Consider the following 27,612-nt stretch of genomic DNA (forward strand, 5'->3'; position numbering starts at 1 on the left):
AGACAGTTAACGCTCTAAAAATAAGGACATTAGCCATCTTTGGTTTAATGTAGTACCTAACCTGCCATATCCACTTCTTGCAATATATACTATTACTGTAAAATTACAAGCAGATTTGAAATCCAGAAAAATATTCTTGTGGAAACAAATCAGAAATATGCTACAAGAGTCATCTGAACTTGTAATGGATTACTTTTAAGAGCTTGTCATGTGATTGAAACAAGAATGAGGCTTCTTATTCCAGAAAATCCAAATATGTTTAATTTAAAACTTAAAACTTATTAAAATAGTTTGTAGCTGCACAAACAATGACTTCATACATTAATTCAAGGTAATTTTAACAATTGATTGGAAATTAAATGTAGAATCTGTGTCTAGTGTGTAGTGAATGTGGGAAATGTGACATGTGGCACATTCAAGCTATTGTTGTATATACAAACTGTTGTACGACAACTTATCTAGTAAGAAGACCGACATTATTAACGAGTGAGAATATTTTGACATTTAAAGATCAAAAATCGATCATATTTTGAGATTTTTAATAACAAGGGAAAAAAGTTGATGTGTGTTGCAGCACTGTCCTTCAAAATGTGCACGGTAAAAATGTTGCTCTGTATAAACCGATCAAACTAAGAATAGACATTTATAACAGCGAGGACATTATTAAGAAGAATGGTTTAAGAGACTGACCCCTTAACCCTCAAATGCACACTTCAGGTCATTAGCAACCAAGGCCTTCTTAAAAGCTAGCAGCCATTTGTAGCTGCAGAGCAAAGCTCTAAACAGGTAAACACTGATGAAAATATAAAGAATAGTAAAATCAGTTTTGACCAATAGATCCTAACTCTTGGGCAGGAATTCCATATTGTTTCTAGAGCTCTTTTTCTTTGGCATTGGTCAAACTTTTCTAACGTTTTTGTCTAAAGATAGCAATTGACAAAGGAATTTAGTGTGCATGCCAGAACCTTCAGCTGATGTGACCAGGGCTCAAAAATAGAAGTCCCACCACTGCCAAAATAAATCAAGGCTCTAAACAGGTAAACAAAACAAATGAAAATTGCCACATGATAGAGAAGTCCCATCTGTTCACCATCACACTGCAGTGATCGTGACCATGTGACTGTGATTAAGGGCTAAACACAATAAGTAACCAGGTACAAACAGGCTACACATTTGTCAGTTAAATTATTTAGCTGTATTATTTTTGCCACAATGAAGCCAATATATTCCAAACAGTATTTTGGGGGTTTTGATGCGGTAGCTGTAACTGAGGTAGGTAATGGCTCAGCAGTTAAATGAAAAATAATAAAGAAAATCAGTCAGATTAATAAATCAATAAATTAGGCAGTCAACAATAAGAGATTGCCAGAACTCTCCAGGTCACTAGAAAACACTAATGTAAAGGAGAGCATTTCTGATTGTTTTATTGAACTTTTAGTTTTGAATAGATCTAGGGATAACTGTTCCACCATCACAGACAAGAGTGACCACAGCTGTGACTACACAGTCTCTCCCTTACAACAGTTCTGTCAAGTCTTGCTGGTTTTCTAAACCTCAGTTAACTATATTTGTCATTCGTTTAAAAAAAAGGGAGGAACGTCCGGTCCTCCACCAAAGAGTGTGAAAGATTTCTCAGTTCCCTGGGATGGAAGATGGTCTTGTATCCAAGGAGCCCCAGAAGTGGTTGACAGACAGTCTGCGTGTAAACCACCATATCAAAAGACAGCTTAACCCTCCAGTTCTCAGCATTCGCTGCAGAATCCCGAACTGTGGTGAATTTCTGCCAGGATGACAGACCACTGCTGCCCCGAGTGTTGTTGATGATCCAGTCTACCACATTGTGGTCTAGAACCAAACCAAGGAAGCTATAGAGCTCCTTTGTCTTTTGAAGAGGAAACCTGGCCAAGTCTTCATACCTGATCAAGGAAGAAAGTGCCATTGAGTATTTTATTTTTTTAAATAACGAACAAAGAAAATATATCACTCGCAGTAAATAACAATACTAAGCATTAGCATGTCAATGTGAATTTGTTTGTCAAAAACAAATATAACAACATTCTGACTAAAAAGAAGGCAATAACCAAATAAGACCTGAATCTGGACAGAAGATAGTATATAGATATAGTTTTGACCTGTTATGAGTAGTGTCATTGCAGTTTCCCCGAGGCCTCAGTTGAAGACCTGACCTGTTAACATTTGTGGTATACTAAAAAGCTACTTTTGGTTGCTCCCTTATTCAAGAGCTTTCATCAATGAATAAATGAATTCACATATGTTGATTTGCAGGTTTTAGATGTGTCCTTGATCCAACACAGCTGATTCAAATGGCTAAATTACCTCTTTAACATGTCTTGAAGTTCTCCAGAGGCCTTGTAATGAAATAATCATTTGATTTAGGTGTGTTGACCCAGGGTGAGATCTAAAACCTGCAGGACACTGGTCCTCGAGGCCTGGGGTTGGACACCCCCGGTCTAGGTCTACAGAACTCTCTAGCACCGTTTACCTCATTTCAGTAAAACTTAAAAAGACAAAAAGGAAATTCTTGTAATTGCACCCAATACCACATGCAGTCTGCTCATCCACATGCACATCAGCTAGTAAGGTAAATCCATGTGAAGTCTTGGTGTTATCGTCACTGTTATCTATGTACACATTCTGAAATTTGGCTGAAACTTGGAAACAACAGGGTATTTCAACACAACAGTGATCCCAAACACTTCAAGACTGGTTTTGGACTGGATATAGCAGGCTAACATTAAGCTTCTGGAGTAGCTTCCCAAAGCCAAATACCCTATTGAAAATTTGTGAACTATGCTTAAAAGCCTAGTATGTGCCAGGAAACCAACCAATTTAAATAAACACCTCTCTTCTCTTCTTGGTAGAAGGAGGATATCACCCTGGGTCAACACACCTGAATCAAAGGATTTGTTCATTACCAGGCTTCTGAAAAACTTCAAGACATGTTGAGGAGGCATTTTAGCCATTTAAATCAGCTGTGTTGAATAAAGGACACATCTAAAACTTGCAGGACACCAGCCCTCAAGGCCTGGAGTTAGATACCCCTGGTGTAAATGATTATCCTCTTCTCACCTCAGCAACATGTACCTCCCTTTGAGCCAGGTGGGTCTTGCCAGGCCTACAGACACAGAGCGAAGGAAATCTTCACACACTGTGTTGATTTGTCCTAGGTCCAGGTTGTGGGGTCGACGTCCAGTTGCCCTCCACAGACGCCACAGCCGGTAAGTATCCCGAAAGGTCTCAATACGAGATGCCAGGATGCCACGTGGATCTCGAACAAGCTGGACAACCTAAGAAGGATAAACATATTCAGTAGGAATAAACCATTCAAATGGCAAAAACCAGTATATTTGCAGTATATGTTAGTGCTAACGCCATGTGGTGGGGCAGGAACTAACATTGCATATAAAGCAGTGCAGTAAACCGTTCATCAAGTTTTGGGCTTGAGATACCACTTGTGATATTTACAGATTTTTCCTAAATTCCCCTAAACTACCACATAACAGCTATACATATCATGCCATGGTCATCCTTCACCCACTGGGTAGCTAGGTGGTTCCCAGCAAATCAAGTGGGAAGCACAGATAATAACAAGAAAGACAGCACTGATCCCTTTTTGGATAGTGCAGCTCGTGAACCTGGAAACAGGTGTAAATTTATTTGTACTTAATCATTTTATTCTTAGTTGCAGTAATAAAGAATTAAATAGATTAAATGTAGATTAATAAATAGTGGTCTCCTTATTATGAGTTTCTTATTAACTGATTTGATAACTGATCAACATAATTATTTGTCAAAAAAAACAAGCAAGAGGAATGCATCAGTTTAAATGAACTTCAGCTTTGACTTTTAGATTTAGTGTTCAATTCAGATATATACTTATATTGGGCGACTTTAGCATTTTTGTAGAGGTTGAAAACAGCATCCTTGCTTTTAATTCGTTATCAGATTCCTTATCAGAATGTAAATAAACTCACTCACTTTTTAAATCACACCTTAAAAGGTGTGATTTAAAGGATCCGCAGACTGGTTTAAGCTAATCATAAGCAAGCTACAGTGGGGCAAAAAAGTATTTAGTCAGCCACCGATTGTGCAAGTTCCCCCACTTAAAATGATGACAGAGGTCAGTAATTCACAACAAAGGACAATTCACAACAAAAGTTGCCTCAATGTGCTTAAAAATGTCGTATTTCATAATGTAATCTTCACATGCTTCATACAAAGCACATTCTGCTGAATCACCTGCTAATTATATTCACAGGATTCATTCACTGTCTTTAGTGATTCACTAGCTTAGCTCCAACCAGACTTGCAGCATGGCCTATTTACCTCTCTTGCACCTTCCTGTTCAGTGTGTAATGGGTTTATTTACTCGTTTTCCTTCTTTAGTAATAACGATTCTTGTAAAACATGTACCCTCTTAACAACTGTGAAGGCCAGGATCACTGAATTGGAGACCTGCTCCAAAAATCCTGTAGCTAGCCAGCCCCCTGTAGTTGGTGCAGTCAAGGGCAGTATAGCCACCATTATTACTCACCCAGCATATTGTCCCAAGCAGCCAAGAAAACAGGATTGCTGGGTAATGGTTTGATGGAAGCGTAGTCCTAAACAGAAGCCCCTAGTACACCACCAACGGTTCATGTCTAATCGTTTCATTCCACTCAAAAAAGAAAAAACCCTCCATAAAGTTAGAACATCTTACTATTCATCAATGGTTAAAGAAGAATCAGAGAAAACAACAACCCTAGGTTTCTCCTCAGCACTGTAGATATGCTGAAAAAATCAGAACTGCTTTGAGCCAAGCATTCCTTTAACCAAAACAAGAGACAACATGAATTTCTTCACAAATAGAATTTTAACCATTAGAGAAAAAGAATTACTCCTAATCTCACAGCTGTAACAACATGTACAGCTACTTTCAATACCATTTAGATATATTTAGCCCTTTTTTCTACAATTGGTCTTTCTTAGTTAACTTTAGTAATTTCGCAAAACCATCAATGTGACCCCATTCCTACAAGTCCGTCTTAGTCAAGTCTTACCATTAATTAAAGCTTCAATCTTAAATATGACCAATCTCTCGCAATCGGCTACCCACCACAAGTCCTTACGCTGATAGTACTTATGCTGTACTTAAAAAGCCATCACTTGACCCAGCTGTGTTGGCTAATTATAGGCCTGTCATGAATGCTGGAGTAGATTCAAATGCTGGATTTGGACGAATTAAAGTTTAGTGCCCTTTATTTACAGTGTTTTACCAAAATGCGCTATATACAACAGCGCAAGGGAAAGCAGCTAAAGGGGTCCAAGGGGAAACAGGTATTCAAAACATCGAATTCTCTGTCCAGTACAACACTCTCAAAACGGGCAGGCTCACCACTCCAGGGAAGGAAATCCAGGGAAAGTCTGTGCAGAGGAAGGAGACAAGGTCAGATCCTTTGAGGCAAAAACACACGTATAAAATAGAAGCTAGGACCAAGGCTTAACTAACAAGGTAGTTCAACAATACAGCAATGAATAACAGCCGACCACAACCTTATGCAGTGGCTGCTGACAAGATCCTAGGCCAGAAGTGGTTGATTATCCCAGGTGTATAGTGCCAAGTGTAGGAACCCAAAATCAGTACCACCCCATAGGACAGACAACAACACGTGATAACAGATAGAAGAGAGGAGAGATAGAAACTGAAGCAGAGAGAGAAAAACAAACCCTGACAACGTCTGCCAGGCAGGACTGAGGGACCGTGATAAGGCCAATCTGCAACCTTCCTTTTATCTCAAAAAATTCTTGTAAGAGTTGCTGTAAATCTGATCCTCTGCAGATAAATAGTTCATTTGAAGAGTTTCAGTCAAGTTTCAGAGCTCATCACAGCACGAAACAGCTTTTGTGAAGGTTACAAATGATATTCTTATAGCCTCTGACAGTGGACTCATGTCTCTGCTTGTCCTGCTTTACCTTGTGCCACTGTTCAGTACTGTTGACCTGTAATACCATTCTGTTGGTATTACAGGTACTGCGCTGTGGTGGATCTATCTAATAGACTTCAATTTGTTCATGTAAATGGACAGTCTTATCTTAAAAAGGTCAAAGTACCATATCACCCATATAGAGTGCTCTCAGACTCCTAGCTTACTTGTGGTTCCTAGCTTATTTGAAAGTAGTAGGGGAGGCAGACTGTTGGGTCTGCCTGGCACAGACCCACCGCTGGAACAAGACAATTCTACTACAACAGCAAAAAGCATTGGACACCAAGCAGAGCTCTTTGTTTGATCTCATGCACGAGGGAGAGAACTGTGACGAGCGCTGTTCCTGACGCTTGAACCCCAGTCGCTCTCGTCTGCTCCCTCGTAACATTGCTCCTTACTGCGGTTACATGACTATGCATAGGTTCATTAACATATGACGTCTTACATAGAGTACCTTGTCTGTGTGTCGTGTAGGTATATGTGTATGTGTGTGTGTGTGTGGGGTGGGGGTGGGGGGTGTCAAGATGTGACCCTGTGAAGACTCCCCAAAGCTGGTGCCAGGAGTCCAGCTTTCCACCTAAACAAAGGGCTCTTATACTTAAACAGATACAGAGTAGGTGTCCTCCTATACCAGCGGTCCCCAACCCCTGGGTGAGTCGTTTGGTACCGGGCTTCGAGAGTTGAGGCTCAGGTGTGAAATGTATGGTTTTCAGGGTTTTTATCGGTTTTCAGCGTTATTTTGTTATCGTTTTTATCGTTAACTCGGTTTTCCTGGGTCTTTTCACGTGTGTTATGAATAAATCTTCTTTTTTTCGGTACCGGTACTAGTTTTATTTTGTTGTATTTATCCACAACACTTTAATGGCCGGTCCGTGAAAATATTGTCGGGCATAAACCGGTCCGTGGCGCAAAAAAGGTTGGGGACCGCTGTCCTATACCATAAATCAGTAAGAGAAGGTACGACCTCTCTCATGACCTTAAGTTGTGTGTGTGTGTGTATGCCAGAGTGCTCTGGGAGGCACACAGAGTCTTTGCAGACTGCTAAGGATCAGACGTCCTATCGATATGCAATCGATTATAAAACTCTACGCATATATGAGTATATATTTCTAAGCATAAATGACAATCCACAATATAAACCTAACACAGACCCATCAGCTTCCATTCAACTCTTCTGTGGAACAAGCTCACAGTTTAGATTCAGAAGACGGACAATCTCTCTAATTTTAACATTAGGCTTAAAACTTGCTGGTTCTGCTGGAGGTTTCTTCCTGTCAAAGGGGATTTTTTCCTTCCCACTGTTGCCAAAACACTTGCTCAGAGGGGTTATCTGATTGTTGGGGTTTTCTCTGTATTATTCGAGGCTCGTAACCTTACGATATGAATCAGAATTCATATTGTAAGGAAGCTATAGAAGTCCAGTGGCCTCTGTTCAAGGATTCAACCTTAATTTAGTTCACAGGCCTGCATACGCAATTAATTTTGTTGCCCATTTTAATTTATTTCTGATTGTCCTCTGTATTTAATTGACCATGTTCTCTCTTTGAAACTCTTTTTAAAAGCCTTTAGGCATGACATTTTGTACATTCTCTAAATTTCTTTATTCTTTTGTTCCTTTTCAGTTCTAACTTATAGGACGATCCAGATCCAAATGTGTTAACGAGAAGTTTTCCCCCACCATCTTCACAACTACTTACAGACCTCTAGTAAGTAAGAATAATTAAGTATCTGAAGTATCCCTATAGTGCAATTTGGTTTTGCTAGTATGTCCATTGTCATAAAAAAGTCTCCCCCAAACTACATTGTCATTAGAGAAGCTTTGTTTTTTTCATATTTGACACACTTTTAAACAAACACATTTTAATAATTGACAAAGATAACTAGAGTAAATACAAAATTCAGGTTTTAAATCACAATTCCATTTATTTAGGAAAAAAAGCTACCCAAGGCTTCCTGATCCTCTGGGAAAAAGTAATTGCCCCTTCGTTAAATCCCTAAGAAAGTTATACACAAATTAACTGTTAATAACCATATTATTTGAAAACCCGAGTTCAATTTCTCTAGTTACACCCAAGCCTGATTACTGCTAGACCTGATAAATCAAGAAATCACTTAAATAGAACCTGTCCAACAAAGTAAAATAGGATAACAGCTCTCAAAAAGTAACAAATCATGCCACGATCTAAAGAAACAGCTGGGAAATAAAATCATTGACATCTATAAGTCTGGGAAGGTTTACAAAACCATTAGAGAGCATTATCCACACATGGAGAAAACTTGTAACACTGGTGAACCTTCCCAGACGCAGCCTTCCTACAAAAATTACTCCAAGAGCACTTTGACGGCTCATTCAGGATGTCACAAAAGAACCCAGAATAATAACCAAAAAATGCAGTCCTCACTTGTCTTAGGTAAGGTCAGAATTCATGATTTAACAGTAAGAAGAAGACTGAGGGAAAATGGCGTCCACGGGAGAAATCCAAGCAGAAAACCACTGCTGACCAAAAAGAACACAAAGGCTCGTCTCACGTTTGCCAAAAAACATCTTGATGATCCCCAAGACTACTGGGAAAATATTCTGTGGACTGACGAGATAAAAGCTGAATGTTTTGAAAGCTTTGAGTCTCATTACATGTGACATAAAAGTAACACCTATAGACAACATCATACCAACAGTTAAACATGGTGGTGGTCCAGGCCCTGGGTGACTTGTGGTAACTAATGCAACCATGAAATCTGCTCTATTCAAAAGTTCAATTTCATATTACTTACTTATTACTTATAAAACACAAAATAACATTGTAAGGGTAAAGACCCTATAATAATGCAGAGAAACCCCCATAATCAGATGACCTTTCATGAGCGGTGGGCTTACAGGGGGCATGTCTCATTATCCCAAGAAATTGGTGATATCATCCCCACCAGTAGCAGAAGTTTATCTTGTTTGTGGATGGACTAAATGCAGAGAAATATCTGTGACAATAATGTGTGCAACTGCCAGACATTTTCTCTTTATATACAAAGGTAAGAGCACCACTGAAAGGAGTGTTCATTAATTCTACAGATGAGGTCATGACAGTTGGAAAGTCGTAAATTTGTTGTAGCTCTGACGTCCATGATTTATTTGGACACAAAAAAGACAAAATAACAAACTGAGGCCACCATCCACAGTGGTAACTTGAATAAAAAGCGTGTTTTAACATAACATACATAAATTAAGGTCAAACTAAGGCTACTGGCAAAATGTTTTTACTGCCCTGTGAGGTTGAATGAGGTACATTAAGCCCATGTGTCTCTACACATGTTTAGGGTAATTCTGAGGGACTGCAGCTGTTGACACCACATGTTTAATCAATTCCAATTTAGAGTAGCATTGACTGTTCATCTAACCATCCATCATTCAGTCTACCGTGTCCTCAGTTAGTAAAGACCTGTTAAGTGCCATCTCACAATCTGCCAATACAATAACCAGTTACAAATAAATATTCAGCTTCTGATCACATCTGTCTTTGTTGAATGGGTCTGCTTATCCAATCACTAGTAAAGTCTGTCATTAACTGGTGAAAATGTAGTTGTGGAGAACCTTGGATTGTCATTATTTCAATATTACAGTGTTTTCCATGATTTATATGAGGGCAATCCCAAAAGTAAGGTCTCTAAAGCGGTGGGGACGTAGAGAAACTGTTCGTACGGCTGTGGGCCACACTGTTGTGATTGGTGCTTCCTCCACTCCCAAACAAGCATGCGCCGCTTCGCTGGGATGCTCAATCATGGCTTGGCAGCCCTTGAAAATGGAGCTCCCGTTGAACGCTACCGCCAAGTGCAAAGTTCGCGCAGTTATTCAATTTCTGAATGCAAAAGGCTTTAATCCATCCATCCATCCATCTTCATCCACTTTATCCGAGGCCGGGTTGCGGGGGCAGCAGCCTAAGCAGAGAGGCCCAGACCTCCCTCTCCCCAGCCACCTCCTCCAGCTTATCCGGGGGAACACCAAGGCGTTCCCAGGCCAGCTGAGAGATATAATCTCTCCAGCGTGTCCTGGGTCTGCCCCGGGGCCTCCTCCCGGTGGGACATGCCCGGAACACCTCACCCAGGAGGCGCACAGGAGGCATCCTTGTCAGATGCCCGAACCACCTCAGCTGGCTCCTTTAAACTGGTTGAAATTCATCGCCAATTGATGGAAGTGTATGGACAGTCATGCATGGATGTCAAAAACATTTGCAAGTGGTGTAAAGAGTTTACAGCCAGCGGAAGGTTATTCTGCTCTGACGAAGAGGTGAAAGATGAGGTTCAGTGCTTCCTGAAAGACATGGCGGCGAGCTGGTATGACATGGGCATTCTAAAAGTGCCACAGCGTCTACAAAAAGAAAAGTTAAAGAAGTCCAGATGCTTTTCTTTCCAAGCTCCTTAGACTAGTTGACCCGGATGACCGAGAACCTTCACAGACATCGACCAAAATGGCGATTATGTAGAAAATTAAATAATTCTCCAACCTTTAAAATGATGTAAAAGAGAAAATGAACGGTTGTTTGTATTTCCTAAAAAAGTAGGAGACATTACTTTTGGGATTGCCCTCGTATGTTAATATAAAATCTCTTTCATTTTAACACTATACTAAACTCTATTTGAAATTTTACTACAGTATTGATTTGATTTCATTAACAAAAATGCAAACCACCCCGCTCTTATTTCACTCACCGAAACAGGAGCGCAGATGTCTTGGACAGTCTGTTAGTACTGTTGAATTAACCACACAACAAGCCATATTATTTGTCATATGTCTGCAAAAAACACTGCAAAGAGAACCAACACTACAAACACGGTCAAGAGATTCATTGTGCTCTTGTCTCAGTGAGAATCAGCTGAACAAGAATTTTTATGTTTTCCAACACTTCACGTTAAGTTTTGGTCTACTTTTTCTTTTAGCTATTCCCTTTAGGGGTTGCCATAGCAGATCATCTGCCTCTGTCTCGTCTCTCTAACAATCTTCTGCATCACACCAAGCCTCTGCACGTCCTCCTTCACTACATCCACAGATCTTGTCTCAGGGTCTTCCTCTCTTCTTCTTGCACAGCAACTTCCCACTTACAATATTTTGCCTTTTGTGCACATATCCAAACCATCTCAACCTCAGTTCTCTGTTACAATAAAATTGCAATAAAGACCAGAAATATGTACCACGATCACAGCTTTGAGGAATCAACCTTTGCCACTTATGCATGTGTTCTTATAACATTTATTCCTGTGGTTCCACATAAATGCATGCAGTTAGGTATCACACGACTAGCCACATCAGGTGCAAAGTAAGACACGCTTTCTTCCTGTATTAAATATGGTTCAGTTTGCAGTAAATTGCCCTCTGCTAAACCACCGTGTTCGTGTGACTTAAACAAATACTCTCCTCCCCAAGTTTTAGTATATACCCTAAGGCTAACCACAGAAATATTTGTCAATGCCTTCCAGTTGCAAACCTGTCAGTGCCTTTCATCAATCCCAGCAGTAGCTGTTTTTACATAATGTTTTAAAGCCAAAAGACATTTTTCTTCACTGATGCAGACCTTTACTAAATCTGACCCGACAGGAACTAGCATATAAAAAATCATTAGCATGTCTTTTCTCAGCTACAGGCTGAAAAATGGCCATATGCTGGATATGACAAGACAAACTGTGTTTTAATTATTCATAATGGGAAAACTAGGCACAACACTGATATTTTTCAATTTATGAATTTATTTTATGTCAAGAGGTCGAGTCTGTGTTCTGTCATCAAGTCTAAATTAAGTGGCTTGTCATAATCATCATTTAATCTTACTCAAGTCTTTAAGCCTCTGATCTGAAAGAATACAAACTGCATTACTAAAATTCATTATGAATTAAGTAGAATGCTTTCAATTAAATGATTTCTCTACCTTCAGGTTGAGTCTTGGATCCTCAATGAGCGCCCTGAGGTCACTGACTTGGGGAATCCGAACAGTCTTGATGGCTGCGTGGCGCTTTGCTCTGCAGACTTCAGCAGCCACCGACACATTTAGTGGCCCACACTTTCTCACACATTCCCCCTCATCAGCTAGCACCAGGACCTGCTCCTTCGAGCCCAGTGGAGCCTCGCATACAGGTGGGGAGCACAGAGAACGGCCTAAGACAGGACACGTACCATACAAAAACTGTGACAGACAGGAACTGGATTGCAAAAACAGATGCAAAAGTAGCAGACTCATGTCTCTTACTAGCTCCTCGTCTAAACAGCTTGTCAGTGGAGTGCCTAGCAGGACGGGGTTGTATGTAACTTTCCAGGCTGTGGAGGTTACAATGGTACAGAGACCTTAACAGGTCTCGAGCTGCTCCCAGCATGACCCTCCTCTCAGCCAGGTTTCGGCTCTGTGCCAACCGAGGAAGCAGTGCCAACTGGACATGGTACAGAGGCTCAAACAGATAGAAGACCTGTTATGAAAAACAGCATATCGCCATTAAAGCACACTCCAAACACAAAAACACTACACACCAGAATTTTCTTTTAGATTTTGGCGGTTCTTTAAAAACAAAATACAGAAACGTCATAAAGTCAGTGGTTTTTGTAATATTTCAGACACGTTCTAGTTGCTAAGCTAATTAGCATGTGTATTTGCCGAGAATCCTCTGAAGTCTAAAGCTGCATAAATACTGATCAGGCACTTTGTAGATTATCAGTCTCTTGATGGGTTTAATATGTGGTATGTGACTTTTGTTGCTATGATGCCAGGTCTCTCTTGGAAATGAGATTTTTAATCTCAATGAGATTTTTTACCTGGATAAATAAAGGATTAATAATAATATGTCCAGACATCCTGGTACATGAAGTACCAGGATGTCAGTCTGTATTTCTACCTGTGTCTTACTAACATATGCTTGATTTTTCCAAACATTATAACACAAGCATACTTTTTCTGCATTTCGTGATTAACGATGCTCCTTAATTTAACCATACGTTACTGCCACTTTTAACTAACATCCTCAGTCTTGAAAGTTTTTAATTGCTTTTGAGTTTGTAAATTGTATTTCCTTTGACGCTGATTTTGCTTTGTATTTATATATTTGAATAAATTCATTGCTGGTCTATTTACAAAACTGCTTTAACAAAGTTTGGTATGCTTGTTCAAATTCTGACCATGCTTGACATTTTGACTCTCCTTTCACATTATCTGCAATATGTAATGAAGAAATGCTTTACTGTAGTAAATGTTTTAATTACATAGAATTTATTTTGAAAAGTGCTGATCCTGTAACCTTTAAAAACTCATTTAGAAATCATTTTAAATCTGTTAAAAATTAGTTTGTGTTTAGATTTCTAAGTTTATTTTTATTTAATTGTTCTGTTTGTGAACTTGAAGTTATTGTAGATGTAAGATCTATTAAATATGTAGACAAAAAATTATGTGAATGAAATCAAATACATTTTGTCTGGATTGTTAAATTAAAGGCTCTTTGTGCATTTAGAAACCACTGACTCAAAAGCATCAGAAAGGGCATGACTTCATGATTTTTCATCATAATCCGACAGGTCACAGAAACTATATAATTTCTAACCTCTGGATGCTGGTTAAACAGCTGACCCACAAATGAGGACCCGCTCCGTGTGGTGGCCAGAATGAGGATGTGGGTTCTCTTGGTGACATTATAGGAAGGATTGGAGAGAGAAGGGGAGGAATTAGCATGGGAGGGGCTTCTATCACAGCTATGATCCAAGTCCACGGGTGTCTCCTGGCCCACCTGCATCAACTCTTTGGGGCTGCAGTTGACAGTCAAACCTGAAGGTGCCAGGCCCACAGAGCACAGAAAGCTTAAGGGGTTGCTGGAGAAGGTGCGGATGGCTGTGTACTGGATGGCTATGGAGGCCAATGCTAACAATACCATGGACTTCCAAGAACACTGCATGATGATTGGACTGGTTTATCAGGATCCCACAGCACTGTCTGCAACACAAGGAAACACAACAGACAGAAGACAAGAGACAAAGAGCTCTTAAGACTTACGGTTGGTAAATTTGTTGTCTTAATGCTTGCTAAAGTAGCCAATTGCTGACTTTGAGTTGAAGGCAGATGTTTCTGAATTTCACAAATTGGATTCCAACAAAGTGACGTCACATTGAGACCGTGAAAAATATATATTTAGGTATGTAAAGAAAATGAAAATAGCAGTTGTTTGATGGCAGATATCATTTTTCTCTCAGACACAATAACAAATAAGAGTAAAAAACAAACACAAGTGATCAAATATAGCCAACTTGCATTGCTGTTAATACTCATGGACAGGCTGCTCAAGTTTTCTTTCTTTCTCAAAGATCAGACTCTTGCCTTTACTAGTAGCTTTCTAACTTTCTTTGCAATTCTGACAGAAATTTCTCCGGTCAAAAATGATCAGTATCGTTCATATTATTGCAATATAGAAAGCAAAGGTATGATCCAGCCAAAAGTTTGTTTGTTTTGTTGTTGTTGTTTTAATATATTGGAACTACAGTAAAAAGAAATAAATGGAGTGCTCAATCATCATAACAAAAAGTCAGTTAAACTTGAGTGAGTCCATTTAAGAGCATAAACCACTGTGCATCCCCTTTAATTTTGTATGGCCTTATTTGCATGCTGGACATCTTTTGTTTCGTGCACTCATTAGAAAGCATTAATAGTTCTGGAGTACTTATTACTGTTGGAAGAGATTCATAGTTTCTTTTAAAGGCCTGTGATATACAGTGACATATCTTTCACACTGAACATTCAACATATATTGCTTCATAAATATCCGAAGGCTCGATAATAGTGCTGCATATCTCAAGCTAGAAACAACAGATCAGTGATATTATGTGTTTACACATCATTGTACGAGCTACCCCAGTCTGTCATTACGCGCCTCTTAATAAAGAGGCTGGCTAACACTGTCTTTTTTGTTACAGCACAGCGGAATATTAACCCTTGTCGACATGCCGCCATACCCACCACATCCACGGGCCCGCCTCATCCCTGAGTACCGGAGACAGAGTGGTTTCCCCGCGGCCTGATGGAGCGCTCAGCTGCCTCTCGGCTGCAGGAGGGCGGAGGGCTGACACCACGATGTAGACGCCAGGCAGGAAACCAAGCTGCTCCTGTCTGTGATCCACAGCAGGTATCAAAACATCACGGATCGGAGCAGAGACCACATAGAGATTATGATTAGGATCTCAACGAATGTTTGAATGAAAGCCCGTCAAATCCACAGCATCACAAACGATCGGCAGCCTGCGTGAGACGTCACATACTCCACAGCTACCCTCCCTCTCCTTCTCTACCTAGCCTCCACCACCCCCTCTCTGCCACCTCTGCATGCTTCATCATTTTTACGCCCAATAATTACAATCGTTTGTGTTTGTTCAAAGAATAGATGCCGAACAGTTACCATGGAGTTATTTCTGCTGTGCAACATTTTATCTAATATTTATTGTATGAAATAACAGACAGCACATGAAGGATGTAGCAGAAAAGCGGGGTGCACTCTGGACAGCCCAGCACCCCATCACAGAGCGACACCTACGGCTAAATTAGTCATCAGCTAATCCACCGAGTCACGAGCCACACAGTCTTTGGCCTGTGGGACCAAGGTGGAAAACTGTGGGTGTATATTTATAAGAAAAAGTATTTTAGATCAGTGTGTAGAGTTTGCCTACTTCCATGTGTTAATTTAACTACACTTGCACTTGTTTATCAAACACAGACCAGACCTTTATGAAGCTTAATGCTTTGGTGATTAAAAAATAAGAAAGGAGGGCTTGTAGTTGAGACTGGGGATGCTGGGTGAGAGTGCCTCTGTGGTTCATGTTTCCATATGGCTTAGAAAGATCAATGAATGCGCAAGTAGCTCTTTATTCTTCATCATACTTGCAGCTGATATTGAAGTAGGGCATGTGTCATAAATGCGTACAAAGCTGACTACTAGCTTTTATATGTGTAGTTTATATCTACGTGATAAACAGAATCCGTACAGGTTTATGGATCTGCACATATTCATAACATTTATGGAGAGAATACATATAACATGTGGTTATATATATTTCCGAGATATGAATAACAAACTATCCCCTCAGAATACAAGTATATAACAAAGAACGCAGATCTGTCAAAATCCAATAAAGAGTCTTCAGGAAACTGCATTACTGCAAACATCTCAGACAGGCAACATCGTCCACTAGTTTTAAATCTCTTTTTTTCCAACATCACCCAAGCTGTGCATCTTAGGTGACGAAAGCAAATTAGGTACGGAACCAAATACATCACATATAGTCCTTACTGCCTCATGAATCGCTAAGAAAACTATCCTCTTGAACTGGACAGTTCATGAGGATATTTCATCTCATGATTAATGAACTGAGCCTAGATGATTTTTAATTTCAGGTAAGGTCCATCCATTCACCCATTTTTTGGCAGTTATGTGGGTTTGGGTCACACAGGGTAGGGTAAGCAGAGAAGCCCAGACTTCCCTCACTGCAGCCACCTGCTCCAGTTCATCCAGGCGGACATTGAGATGTTCTATTCAACTGTCAGTTAAATTCTAGTCAATTTTATTAATATAGCACCAAAAATAAATAGCAGTTGCCTCAGGGTGCTTTATATTGTACAGTAAATAACCCACAGCAACAAAGAAAACAGAGAAAACCCCAATGATCATATGACCCCCCTATGAGCAGATGCTTTGGTGACAGCAGGAAGGAAAAAAGCTTTTAACAGGAATAAACCTCCAGCAGAATATGGTTCAGGGAGGGGTGTCCATCTCCCATGACTAGTTGGGGTGAGGGAACGAAGACAGGACAAAGACATGCTGTGGAATAAAGACAGAGATTAATAATTATGAAATGCATGGCGTTTATGCAGAGTCAAGATTCGGCTGGTCAACTGCATCTAAAGGACAATGGTCACTCTTTTGAGGATGTCAGTGTTCACACTTCACACTTTGGTTTGAAAGAGGAGTGAAAGAAGCCATCTATGTCCACTGTGAATGACCACAGAGGCGGTGGCTTATGACACTAACTGTCTGCGATCTATAATCCAGTTTTGAGATCCCTTCCCAGACATCTTCATGCCCACTCACATCCTGAGTCCATAACACTCTTGGGGACACTCCCATTAGGGTTAAAATCTGGAACTCCCCACCAGTTGCTCTTAGAACTGAAGAAGCTTCTCGGATGAGAGGTGAAACATCTTCAAGGAAACTTAAAGAAGTCCAGACGCTTTTCTTTCCAAGCCCGACTACGATGACCTGGATGACTGAGAACCTTCACAGACATATCATGGCTTATATCTGAATAGAAAGAAATATGTATATATAAACCTTGAGAAAGAGGGTGAATCAAAGTTTATTTTGATAGAAGGTTCACTTGGGAAAAGCAAATAGCAGCAATCAGAAATTGGATCAAGACTTAGCTGTTTATGTTTTGGAACAGCAGCTCAAACTAATTTAAAAAGACTGAATGTAATTGAGGCTGAAGCCCCAGTTTTATGCTTTGGGGCCCTGCATACACCTCCACCTTTATTGGTAGAAATTAGATAAACACCACCAGGAATAAGCAATAAGGGAAAAACAGCAATGTGATACACAATCAAACGTAGGAGACATCAACCACAACATCCAACAACATAGTATTATTAGAAAATGCTAAAGTTGGTTGTAGCCCTTCAAATTCAGTGGGCAGTGATTTTGACATGGATTCTTTCCACACCAGAAAACGATCTCAGTACATTAGAAAACACAGGAGCAAATTCTAATTCTGTGTCCATGGTGGAGGAAAAGTTAAGAAGGAGCTGGGTATCTCACCTACAGATTTATACAAAGTGGCCCATGATGAAGTGGCAAATCAGACTTTGCCTGACATCCCAGACCTCGACATCACAAAGCTCAGCTGAAGTAGTTTCTGTTAATAGTACTTAGCTAAAGTGGGTGCAGGAGGTCAGGTTAAGAAGAGTGATGATTTCAGCTCAGTTTTGATGAGACTTAAAGAAAAACTACCTGTCGCTTGATCAGATGTAAAGGTGAAGCTCCTGGTTCTATCGTACAGGCTTGAAAAAGCCAGAGAATCAGTAGAACTGGCATGGAAGGGATTGGTATTGACCTCAGATTAGACACAGGGACTTCAGAGTGTAGAAAGCGTAACAGCTCTGCAGCAGAAGCAATGGGAAAATGAAAAGGGTGTGATTACATTTCATTGCAAAAGACTATCAAGATACAGAAACACCATCTGCTCCATGTAACAATGAGCAGGAGGGACAGGATGATACTGAGTGGGCTAACACTGCCTCTGTGCTTTGAATCATTGGTTGGCATTGATGAGAAAGCATCCTGAAAGAAAATGGACATGTGAAAGACAGAAACTATCTGCATTGATCATCAGAGTGGACATTACAGACTACTCCTTTAGATCAGTATTCAATTTGGATCATTGTGGACCCATAAAATCAATATTTAGGTTTTTTGCATAGTACCAGACATATGTCAGGATTTGATCATCTTGTAATTCTACGAATGGCCTGATGGGGGCAGCTCTAGGCTTTGGATTCGTTAGACTACCGGAAATCCAACAGAAGAAGAAAGAGCTGCTGGAGTAATATGGCGCCCGGCACCTACTAAACGTTGTTGCCCCGCTCTTTTTACTCGGAAGTTGATTTATCATACAGCAAAAAGTCACCGTCAGTGTTTCTTTGCGTGTTCAGTCTTTCTCAGTGAGTCTTTCTCTCCAGAAAAAAAAACGCTTTTAGCTCGTTTTTTATTTTAACTTTGTCTCAAACGACACCGTCGCCTATAGCACGGAAATGTCCGAAGTGGAAGTAATAAAGCTGCTGGTGAATCAGCGGCTGACTGCAGTGGCTGAAGAGATAGTGGGACTGTTTGAGAAAACCTTTGCAGAGTACCGAGACAATGTGGCTCGCTTGGTGGAGGAAACAGAGCGACAGCGCAGGCTGCTGGAATCCGTAAAAACCCCGGGAGCTCCCTCACCACACACAGGTCTGTGCAGCGTGTCCTCGGTTTGCTCCCGTTGCTTGATTGTAATTCAGTTGCTATAGTTGAGTCTTAACGGGTAAAAGGAAATCAAGTATCAGACGTCGCTGAGATTGTGTAAGTTGTATCAGAATAAAGACATCATCACAAGAGCACTTTAACAAAAATTACAAGAAAGTCTGACTGCTTGGGAGCAAAATCTAACCATAACACGAGAGCATGCATTTTATAGGAAGGTCACATGCAGAAAAGTGCTGTCCAAATATTTGTTTGTATCTGCGTTTCTTGCAGAATCCCAGCCGGCGTTGGAAATAGACACAGCACCGAAACAACAAACTTTGGGAGTGAGCTTGAACCATGAGCACATAGGTGCTCGCTACATCAAAGAGGAACAGGAAGAAATGTGGAGTAGCCATGAGGGAGAGCAACTTCAAGGAGTGGAGACGTTCTCTTTTGGCTTTATCCCTTTAAAGACTGAGAGCCGAGAGGAGTCGGAGGTCAGCTCTCCATACCTTGTGAAATGTAAGTTTAATTTGTTAATAAAATGTAACAGCAGGAGAAGAGTAATTAGCTCATTTGTCTGATCTGCACTACAAAGCAGCTATACCTTCATCCCCATCCTTAAAACCTTCCCCCTCACAGAGAGAATTATAACCTTTTTCCTGCTTAGCTGTCACCTATAGATTTACATCCCTGATAAGCAGGAGTCTCACTATGTGTTTAACGTCTCCCATGAACTTAAACGGCCCCCAGTATGTCTGTGTGTAGGTGTGATAGAGCAAAAGGCCCACTCGGGAAGCTAACCTTAGTGACAATGTGATACTACTGTTACTAAAGTGATTGGTTAAAATACGAGATCAATACATCGAATAAAGAAATTTGTTACACTTACATGTTTCAGATCATCTAAAAAATGTAAATGTTAGACAATGATGACACAAGTAAACACAAAATGCAGTTTCTAAATGAAGGTGCTTATTACAAAAAATCCAAACATGGCCCTGTATAAAAAAGTGACCCCCCCCCCCCCCCCCCACACACACACACACACACACACACACACACACACACACACACATAGAGGTGATATATTATTATTATAATTGGTGATGTATTATCTACCAAACTAAAACTTTTAATTTCTGTCCAGTGTTACGTGGAGACTATCAGCCGCAGCAGAAGTGTAATGAAGAGGTTCCGTCTCAGGAGCACGAGTGGAGACCTGCTCTGAAAGAGGAGCCTGAATGCTCACAAACTGAAGTTGAACAGGAGGAACTCAGGAGAAGCCAGAGAGAGACACGTATAGGACTGGGAGAGAATTCAGTCACAGAGTTGCCATTCATTGCTGTAAAGAGGGAGGCTGATGAAGAGCAAGCTTTGTCGGCTCAGCTTCACAACAACGCAGAGTCTTCAGACTGCCAGTCCACTGAACATATGCAAGTAGAGAGTGATGGTGACGACAGTGGAGGAGCAGAACCACTGACCGAAGCAGCTAGTGACAAGACTTCCGACTCTTCAGACAGTGAGACTGAAGACAGCGATGATGACTGGAAAAGAATAAATACAAAGCAGTCCCATTTTAAAGTAATGATAGGTAATAGAGTTGCTAACTCACAACCTGTCCAGACATTAGATCCAACTCCAGTTAGTGATGAGAAGACTTCTGATTCATCTGAAACTGAGACTGAGGACAGTGATAATGATTTGATGGATAGCGATAAATCTAAGAAAGGTTCAACTAGTGTTACATTTAAACATGCTCTTGTTGCAAGTTCTTCAAAAATGCATACTGAGAAGAAATCTAACTGTAGGCAGCAACTGAATAATCACACAGGTACACAAACAGCACAGATTTCTATCCAGGGTTCACAACTTGTTCTTCACAAAGCAAACTCAGGTATGAGAACCAGTTCTACAGAACGACTTTTAAGCGACTCCAAGAAACGTGAAGAAAGTGCATCTCCGAAGGCACAGAACACCAAGGACAAATGCTTCACATGTTCAAGTTGTAATAAAAGTTTCCAAAGGAAAACACACCTGATTCAACATATGAAAATGCATAAAGAGAATCCTAACATTAGTGGTGTAAACAAGCCAGTGTAGTATCCAGGAATGGCTTGTTTCATTTTGTCCTTTTGTTATCCAGGAACACTGTTAACCTTTTTCTTACTGTTAAGTGAATGGCATTCCAGCTAATGATAACCAACTATCTACAGAATTTTCAGAAATAAAATATTTTTTTATTTTTGTTTTTTAATGGACCCAAAGGTCAATAAAATGTAAAAAATGTTACAAAGACAAGTGCAAAGCTACTGGTACTTTTTTTTGTAATCGCTGAGGCTGCAAAACCTGCCCATTCAATTGCTCATTAGGAAGTTCACTCTGTTTTTAAGCTCGTCTGCACAGAGGACCAATGAGCTTATTCCATGTTTTGTTCTTTTTTTCTTTTTTTTTTGTACATCTTCTGTCTAAATTAAATGTGTCAAAAGTTTGTGAGTAGTTTAAATAGAATAGACACAAGTCATTTTACTAGGTACTGCTGTTCAACTGCTTCCTAACATAAATGTTAGCCACGGCTTTCTTTACATTCTTTTAATGCTTGTTTGTTGAAAATGCTAGGGCACCGCTGAAGTTCAAACTGACAATCAGAGTCGGGGGGGACTTTTCCAGGCAAAAATGCCTGTGACGTCAGAGAACAATGGCCAGTTTTAATTTGATTGGAAAGTAACAGAAAATCAAACACTTCGAATAAAGGTATGGAGAAGAGCGTATCTGGATGCACTACACATCCAACCTTGAAGCAGATGGGCTACAGCTGCAAAAGACCACAACACCTACCACTCCTATCAACCAGAAACGAGAAACCGTGGCTACAGGATTTTAAAAAGCGGACAATAGAAGTTTGGAAAACATTGCCTGGTCTGATGGATCTCAATATCTGCAAGGTGTATGTAATAAAGCGTCAAGAGTATTTGCCCATTAGATAGATAGATGGTAGCTCTTTTACAGGATGGTATCACTTTGCTGAAATGGTTTGGGTCCACTTGTCATTTGACACATTAACATTACTATAGTTTTGTACTGACCTTTTTATTTTGTAGTGATAATCTTTATCCTATGCGAAAACATTATTCTCCAGACGACAGTGGTGTCTTTCCAGGTGATGATGCACCTCACGTGGTTTATGGAGTGTAGAAATATGGGTCATGTGCTATGGCTATTGGAATCACAGATGTAATTTCAGCTGAGCATATTGGAAGGATTTGAACTGAAATGTTAGACTACTACCCACAACTGTTGACTGTTTTCCCCTTTAATTTGTCACCACTTCATAGGAGACCTGATTGTAAATAAATGTGCCTATAAAGCACTTTGGGTCACTTTGGTGTCTTTTGATGTTGAAGGAAACTACTCACTGACACATTGACTTTCTTTACAATTTCTTTATAGGAAACACCTACATTTTTAAGTGTGTTACAAGATAAATATATATTCTTAGTGCTTATTTTCTGATTATATTGTTTTTTGTACTTTGTAAATGACCCTGTGCACGAGGAAATGCTAACTTCCTGGTTTGAGACCGGATGTGGGGTTGTACATTTCCGGTAGCTTTACTTTGCGGTCAATCGCTACTGCAAAGATATACCCCAAAATCATGTCCAAAACTTGAAAACGGAAAGATCGCGTTAAGTTACAAAGAGGAGAAGGTGGGAACACTCACCACTGTTGTGTCATAAAAAATCTAATGATCAATTTTGACGTTTAAAGAGTTTAGATCGATCAGTTGTTTACATCACTCAACACAAGCAGAACTGCATTACTGCAGCAGAAGACACATTTCACATTCAGAAGCACATCTCTGTATAGTGACTGGTCTTATGATCTAAACAGGCAAATGTTCAGTATTCAAACTACAGGTGAAGAATAGTCAAACCAGATGTTTCCCCGTTATGTCGAGATCAGCTAGTCAAGTACACACCTACACAGCATGTTAACAAACCGTGAAAAAAGCCACACAAAAAATGAATGATTGCTGGTAAGGATTTCTATACATTAGTATTTACGAAGGGTATGTTGTGACCTTCAAAATTACAGCGGTCCCTCGCTTTAACGCGGTTCATCTTTCACCTGCTGTTTCGCAGATTTTTTAGTGCAAGTTTGCATGCTTATTTTTACGTCACATTGTGTCCTGCGTCCTGATCGCTGCAGACGATCTCCTCCGTGACGTCTCTCCTGTACAGTACAGAATCGCTGCATCGATCGTTAGCAGTGTGACTCTGAAGTGCAGTACTGTATGTCCACGATGTCCACGAAACGTTTTGCACCGTCAAAAAATAAAATTGGCTACTTGATTTCACCCATCGCTGGTTATTTTAGAACATAACACCCGCGATAAACGAGGGACAGCTGAGAAATATAACATTTGAATCCATTTTCTCTTTTTCTCTGAGGCGCAGGGAAAAATATCGACAAGTCGATGAACATCATTTACAGATATATTGGGTAAATGCCCAAGACATCTATAGAAATGTAAATCGCCGCTTGATTCATTCATTTGCTTAACTTGTTTTGGACTGTAAACCAGGCGCGAATAAGACACCGGAAACAAAGCTCCCCACAGGAGTTTCCGCACCGGAAGTAGCATATGCTAACGTGCACAGTTCTTTTGAATTCTTTTGGCGACAGAGAAAGACTGGACTCAGAGTGGTCAAGCTCAAAAAATGATCTTTATTTTTACATTTCCGGAAAATTGAGAACTGCAGACGAAGACGTACCCCAGTTCTGAAAGCCTTGCCAGGCAAAATACTAGGGGTGCAACGATACACAAAATTCACGGTTTGGTTCGGTTCCATACTTTGGTGTCACGGTTCGATATTTTTTCGATACAAAAAAATGTTGATACCTTTTTAATTTGTTATTTATTAAAATTATAAATATATATTTTAACTCAAAAGTACAGTTTTAAATTTAATGTTGCTGAAACTACAAAATAATAATAAAAAAAAATCTATCTGATTGGGAAAACACTCATCTTTGGAAAAGAGAGTTTATTACAGAGAAATGGCTCTTTCCAAAATAAAAGCTATACTATACGCTTCATCTGGGCTATATTCTCAGCAGCATATTAAACATATCAGGTCCCCATAAGGACAATCATGTGCTAACGGCTGTCTAAATGACTCTGGTAAAGTTTGTAGAGTGTGTGTTTGTTGTTTTTGTCTGCTTCCACTTGTCTTTGCACTAGGATGATGAAAAGAACGGAATTTAATAAATGTTATGATGGTCTGTCTCTCTTCTATTGTTAATTGCCTTTTTTCGACATCTTTGGACCAACACACTACTTTCTACAGTACAATACTGCTCAGCTGATGCTCACCTGTGTTCCAACACCACTTTTATGCAGACAGAGGGGGTTGCAAGTAATGAAGGAAAGTTGGAACACCTGTAGGAATTAATAGCAACAGCTTTCAAGACCTGATTAACCTCCATTGGTGCAGAACAGCTTTACATTGTTAACCCATTTTGTGCTCACTGAAAAAGGCCTTTTTGTATAAATCTGAAATGTACATTATTATTCAGTTTTGGGTAACCTTACCTTTTTTAAACCTCTGGCAGTTTGCCATTTACCTTTGTACCATTTCAAGCTATTCATTGGACTTGAATGACTTGAACTGCAATAAATACCTGCATAAATTTGGGTATTCTAAAACTTTTGACCTGTAGTGTAAATCAGCGGTCCCCAACCTTTTTTGCGCCACGGACCGGTTTATGCCCGACAATATTTTCACGGACCGGCCTTTAAGTCGCGGATAAATACAACAAAATAAAACTAGTACCGGTACCGAAAAAAAGAAGATTTATTCATAACACACGTGAAAAGACCCAGGAAAACTGAGTTAACGATAAAAACGATAAAAAAATAACGCTGAAAACCGATAAAAACCCTGAAAACCATACATTTCACGCCTGAGCCCGAGGCCCGGGGGTTGGGGACCGCTGGTGTAAATGATCAGTATTAAGCAATTAAGCATAATTAACCACCAGCAAACTCACATATGTATTATAATTTTGTGTTCAACCATTAATACGCTTAATACCATTTCTCTTATTCAGGATCATGTTTAATAACTGGTTGGTGACACATGTCTTATCTTTTCACTGCAGACACTAATCAAAATTCACACATTAGAACACTTGATCTCATTACTCACAATTATTTCTCATTTAACATACCAAAAGACTTAGACTTTGATTTATATCGTTGATTAAGAATAAAGATGATATTCTATGAGTAAAAACATGCTCCAAAATCTGCCAGTAGTGCTCGGTATCATTCTTAACAGATGAGGCTGGATGTTAAAATTTTTTACCTCTTCTCAGATATGATGACAGAGGAAAGCCAGGGGGGCTTCACTATCTGTCCAACCTCTCTTGAATTAGCACAGTACCTTTAATAACTGCAGCATGCCGTAATTGCTGTAATAAATTATTATGGTCAGCAGTATTGAGATCTAGCAGGACAAGCACAGAGATGAGCCCACTGTCAGAGGCTATAAGAAGATTGTTTGTAAGCTTCATTAAAGCTGGAGCTGAATCAACTTTCCATTCGACTTGGACCACAAGGTGGCAGCATTGCACAACATTATACTACAGTGCACTTTGCTCTTTGTTCCCGCTTTCTTGCAGAAAGAGGTCTGTACCATGAAGTAGAATTCAGACTTTGCAATGTAACGATATATTTAACCCTAAATTTTCAGAGTTAATTTATACTGTAAATTGCAGAACATAAGTATGGAAGAGGATTAGGGCCACTGGAAATAAAAGTGGGGTCGTCTTTTTTCCGCCTTCCAGTAAGTCCCCTGCCAACAAAAATGTATCCACTGGAGCTACCCACTCCAGTGGATAGCTTACAAAACTTGAACATGTGTCTAGTTATGTCTTTAATAGTTATATTGTGATAGGATCTGTTTTGTCCACCCAAATAGCACCCCAGCTAAAGTGGGAGCTTTAAAATATCAATCTGCCCGTATTTCTTCACAGTCATTCTGGGATATCTGATTGGAAGAAGACAGAATAGTCAGATTCTTACCTTACAGGTGCAAAGATGAATGTGATACTACACCTTGGAATTTATATCAGCACTCTTGCGGTGCTGTGTGTTTGTTCTGCTTCTGACGTCTTTGGATTCTGACCATGTGTTTCCTTGGCTGGTTTCCCTTCCATTCCCTTCATTGGTGTGGTGATCCTAACCCCGAGAATCTGACTGAGATTTTGACCTGTAAATACAAGATGTGTGGATTCCCTTACTCCCTGGGCCCTCTGGATCTCTAGCCACTTTGTTGGATTGTGTTTGTTGTAAATCTATTCAGTCAGTGTGAATAAATGCACTGAACTGTGATCTTCTGAGTTAGCTCATACAATTATCATTGAAAATTAACACTGAAACTAAAATCTTAACTGAGCAGAGAGAATTTGCTCTAGATACCAACTGTAATAAACTGAATTAAATGCAGAAAATCTAAATTAAAAAAAAGAAAAACCTATTAGAAAATACAAAACTCTTTTTGGCACTTGAGAAATTTTACTCAAACATGTGGGCATGCACTGAATGCATGTATCCCTGAAGTGTTCAAATGCCAAATACAGCAGTGAAAGTACTCAAAGGGAGCAGTAGCTGACATTTCACCAATGCTTTCATTATTTAGTAGGCACTATAATAATTCTTATTTATGGCAAATAAGTCAAAAGATAAAATGTAACTTTATTCTTGTTATAGATACACTGTCATACCAAAACACAGACTCAGAAACAGACACAGTGGCAAGTTTAACAGGTTTTCTACAAGCAGAGTGTAATAACACCTGATCACATTCACTGCAAGGTAAGTATTTAGGTAAGTTTTAAGTACAAAGGAGGTGAGATGCGCTTGCAAGAGTGCAATATGTTTTTTCTTTCTAAGGAAAAGCTGCAAGCTGTGGGGAACAAATAAGTTTTAAGTGATAAACATCCTTCGCTTTCTGGGTGACAGTACTACTAGTTCTGAAGAGCCAAACAGTCCAACGGCTAAACATACAGCTAAACACAGGAAGAAAGAGCAACTTATGCATAGAAAAACCAGGGTCTGATTTCTTCTAGAGGAGCAACAACAATCCAGCATTGCATGAAGAGATGGGCCAGTCCTGAAATCTGCTGCATTTTAAAAAACGAGAGGCAACGTCTTTTTAGAGCACTTCCTCTACTGGAGTGATATTACCAGTGTGTGTGGATGGTGTGGGCGTGGCTGTAGCTGTAGTAGAGCAGTTCAGGTGGTAGAGCAGCATAGAGAGCCTACTCATTGTAAGGTTGGTGGTTCGATTGCCATCTGCTTCAGTCTGCATGCAAACATCTTTGGGCAAGATACTAACCCCAAGTTGCTCTCTGATGCATCCACTGGAGTATAAATGTGTGTGAATGTTACATCAAAAGAGCATAGAAGAAAGTGTTTGTGTGAATGGGTGAATGAGGCAAGCTGAGCGTTTTGAGTGCTCAGAGTATAAAAAAGGGCTACAAAATGAACTCCATCACAATATTATCCATGAAGGTGCCAGCTGGACTTATAAAATAATATAAGAAATATATTTCAGAAATATAAAAAGAC

At 39.8% G+C, this 27,612-nt stretch overlaps 2 protein-coding genes across 3 annotated transcripts; one reads left to right on the top strand and one right to left on the bottom strand.

The window, feature by feature from the left end:
- Positions 1–38: 38 nt before the first annotated feature.
- LOC146665425 (carbohydrate sulfotransferase 1-like) lies at positions 39–15,230 on the bottom strand. 2 transcript variants are annotated; one of them, XM_085413110.1, is made up of 7 exons: positions 14,951–15,230; positions 13,731–13,933; positions 13,548–13,625; positions 12,212–12,425; positions 11,894–12,120; positions 3,091–3,308; positions 39–1,916 (listed from the first exon to the last, which is right to left on the bottom strand). In XM_085413110.1, the coding sequence occupies exons 2-7, from the start codon at positions 13,893–13,895 to the stop codon at positions 1,580–1,582; spliced, it is 1,239 nt and encodes a 412-aa protein (XP_085269236.1). In that variant the 5' UTR covers positions 13,896–13,933; positions 14,951–15,230; the 3' UTR covers positions 39–1,579. The 2 variants fall into 2 exon arrangements, with proteins under 2 accessions (XP_085269236.1, XP_085269235.1); XM_085413109.1 differs by having other exon boundaries at positions 13,548–13,933.
- A 3,342-nt stretch (positions 15,231–18,572) lies between these two features.
- Positions 18,573–21,275, top strand: LOC146665426 (uncharacterized). The gene is made up of 3 exons (XM_085413108.1): positions 18,573–18,980; positions 19,266–19,496; positions 20,125–21,275. The coding sequence occupies exons 1-3, from the start codon at positions 18,788–18,790 to the stop codon at positions 21,075–21,077; spliced, it is 1,377 nt and encodes a 458-aa protein (XP_085269234.1). The 5' UTR covers positions 18,573–18,787; the 3' UTR covers positions 21,078–21,275.
- The last annotated feature ends 6,337 nt before the right edge of the window (positions 21,276–27,612 follow it).

This window comes from Rhamphochromis longiceps, linkage group LG7, assembly GCF_057381845.1.
Source record: "Rhamphochromis longiceps isolate RC_006_pf linkage group LG7, R_longiceps_female_GT1.1, whole genome shotgun sequence".
Taxonomy (NCBI): Eukaryota; Metazoa; Chordata; class Actinopteri; order Cichliformes; family Cichlidae; genus Rhamphochromis; species Rhamphochromis longiceps.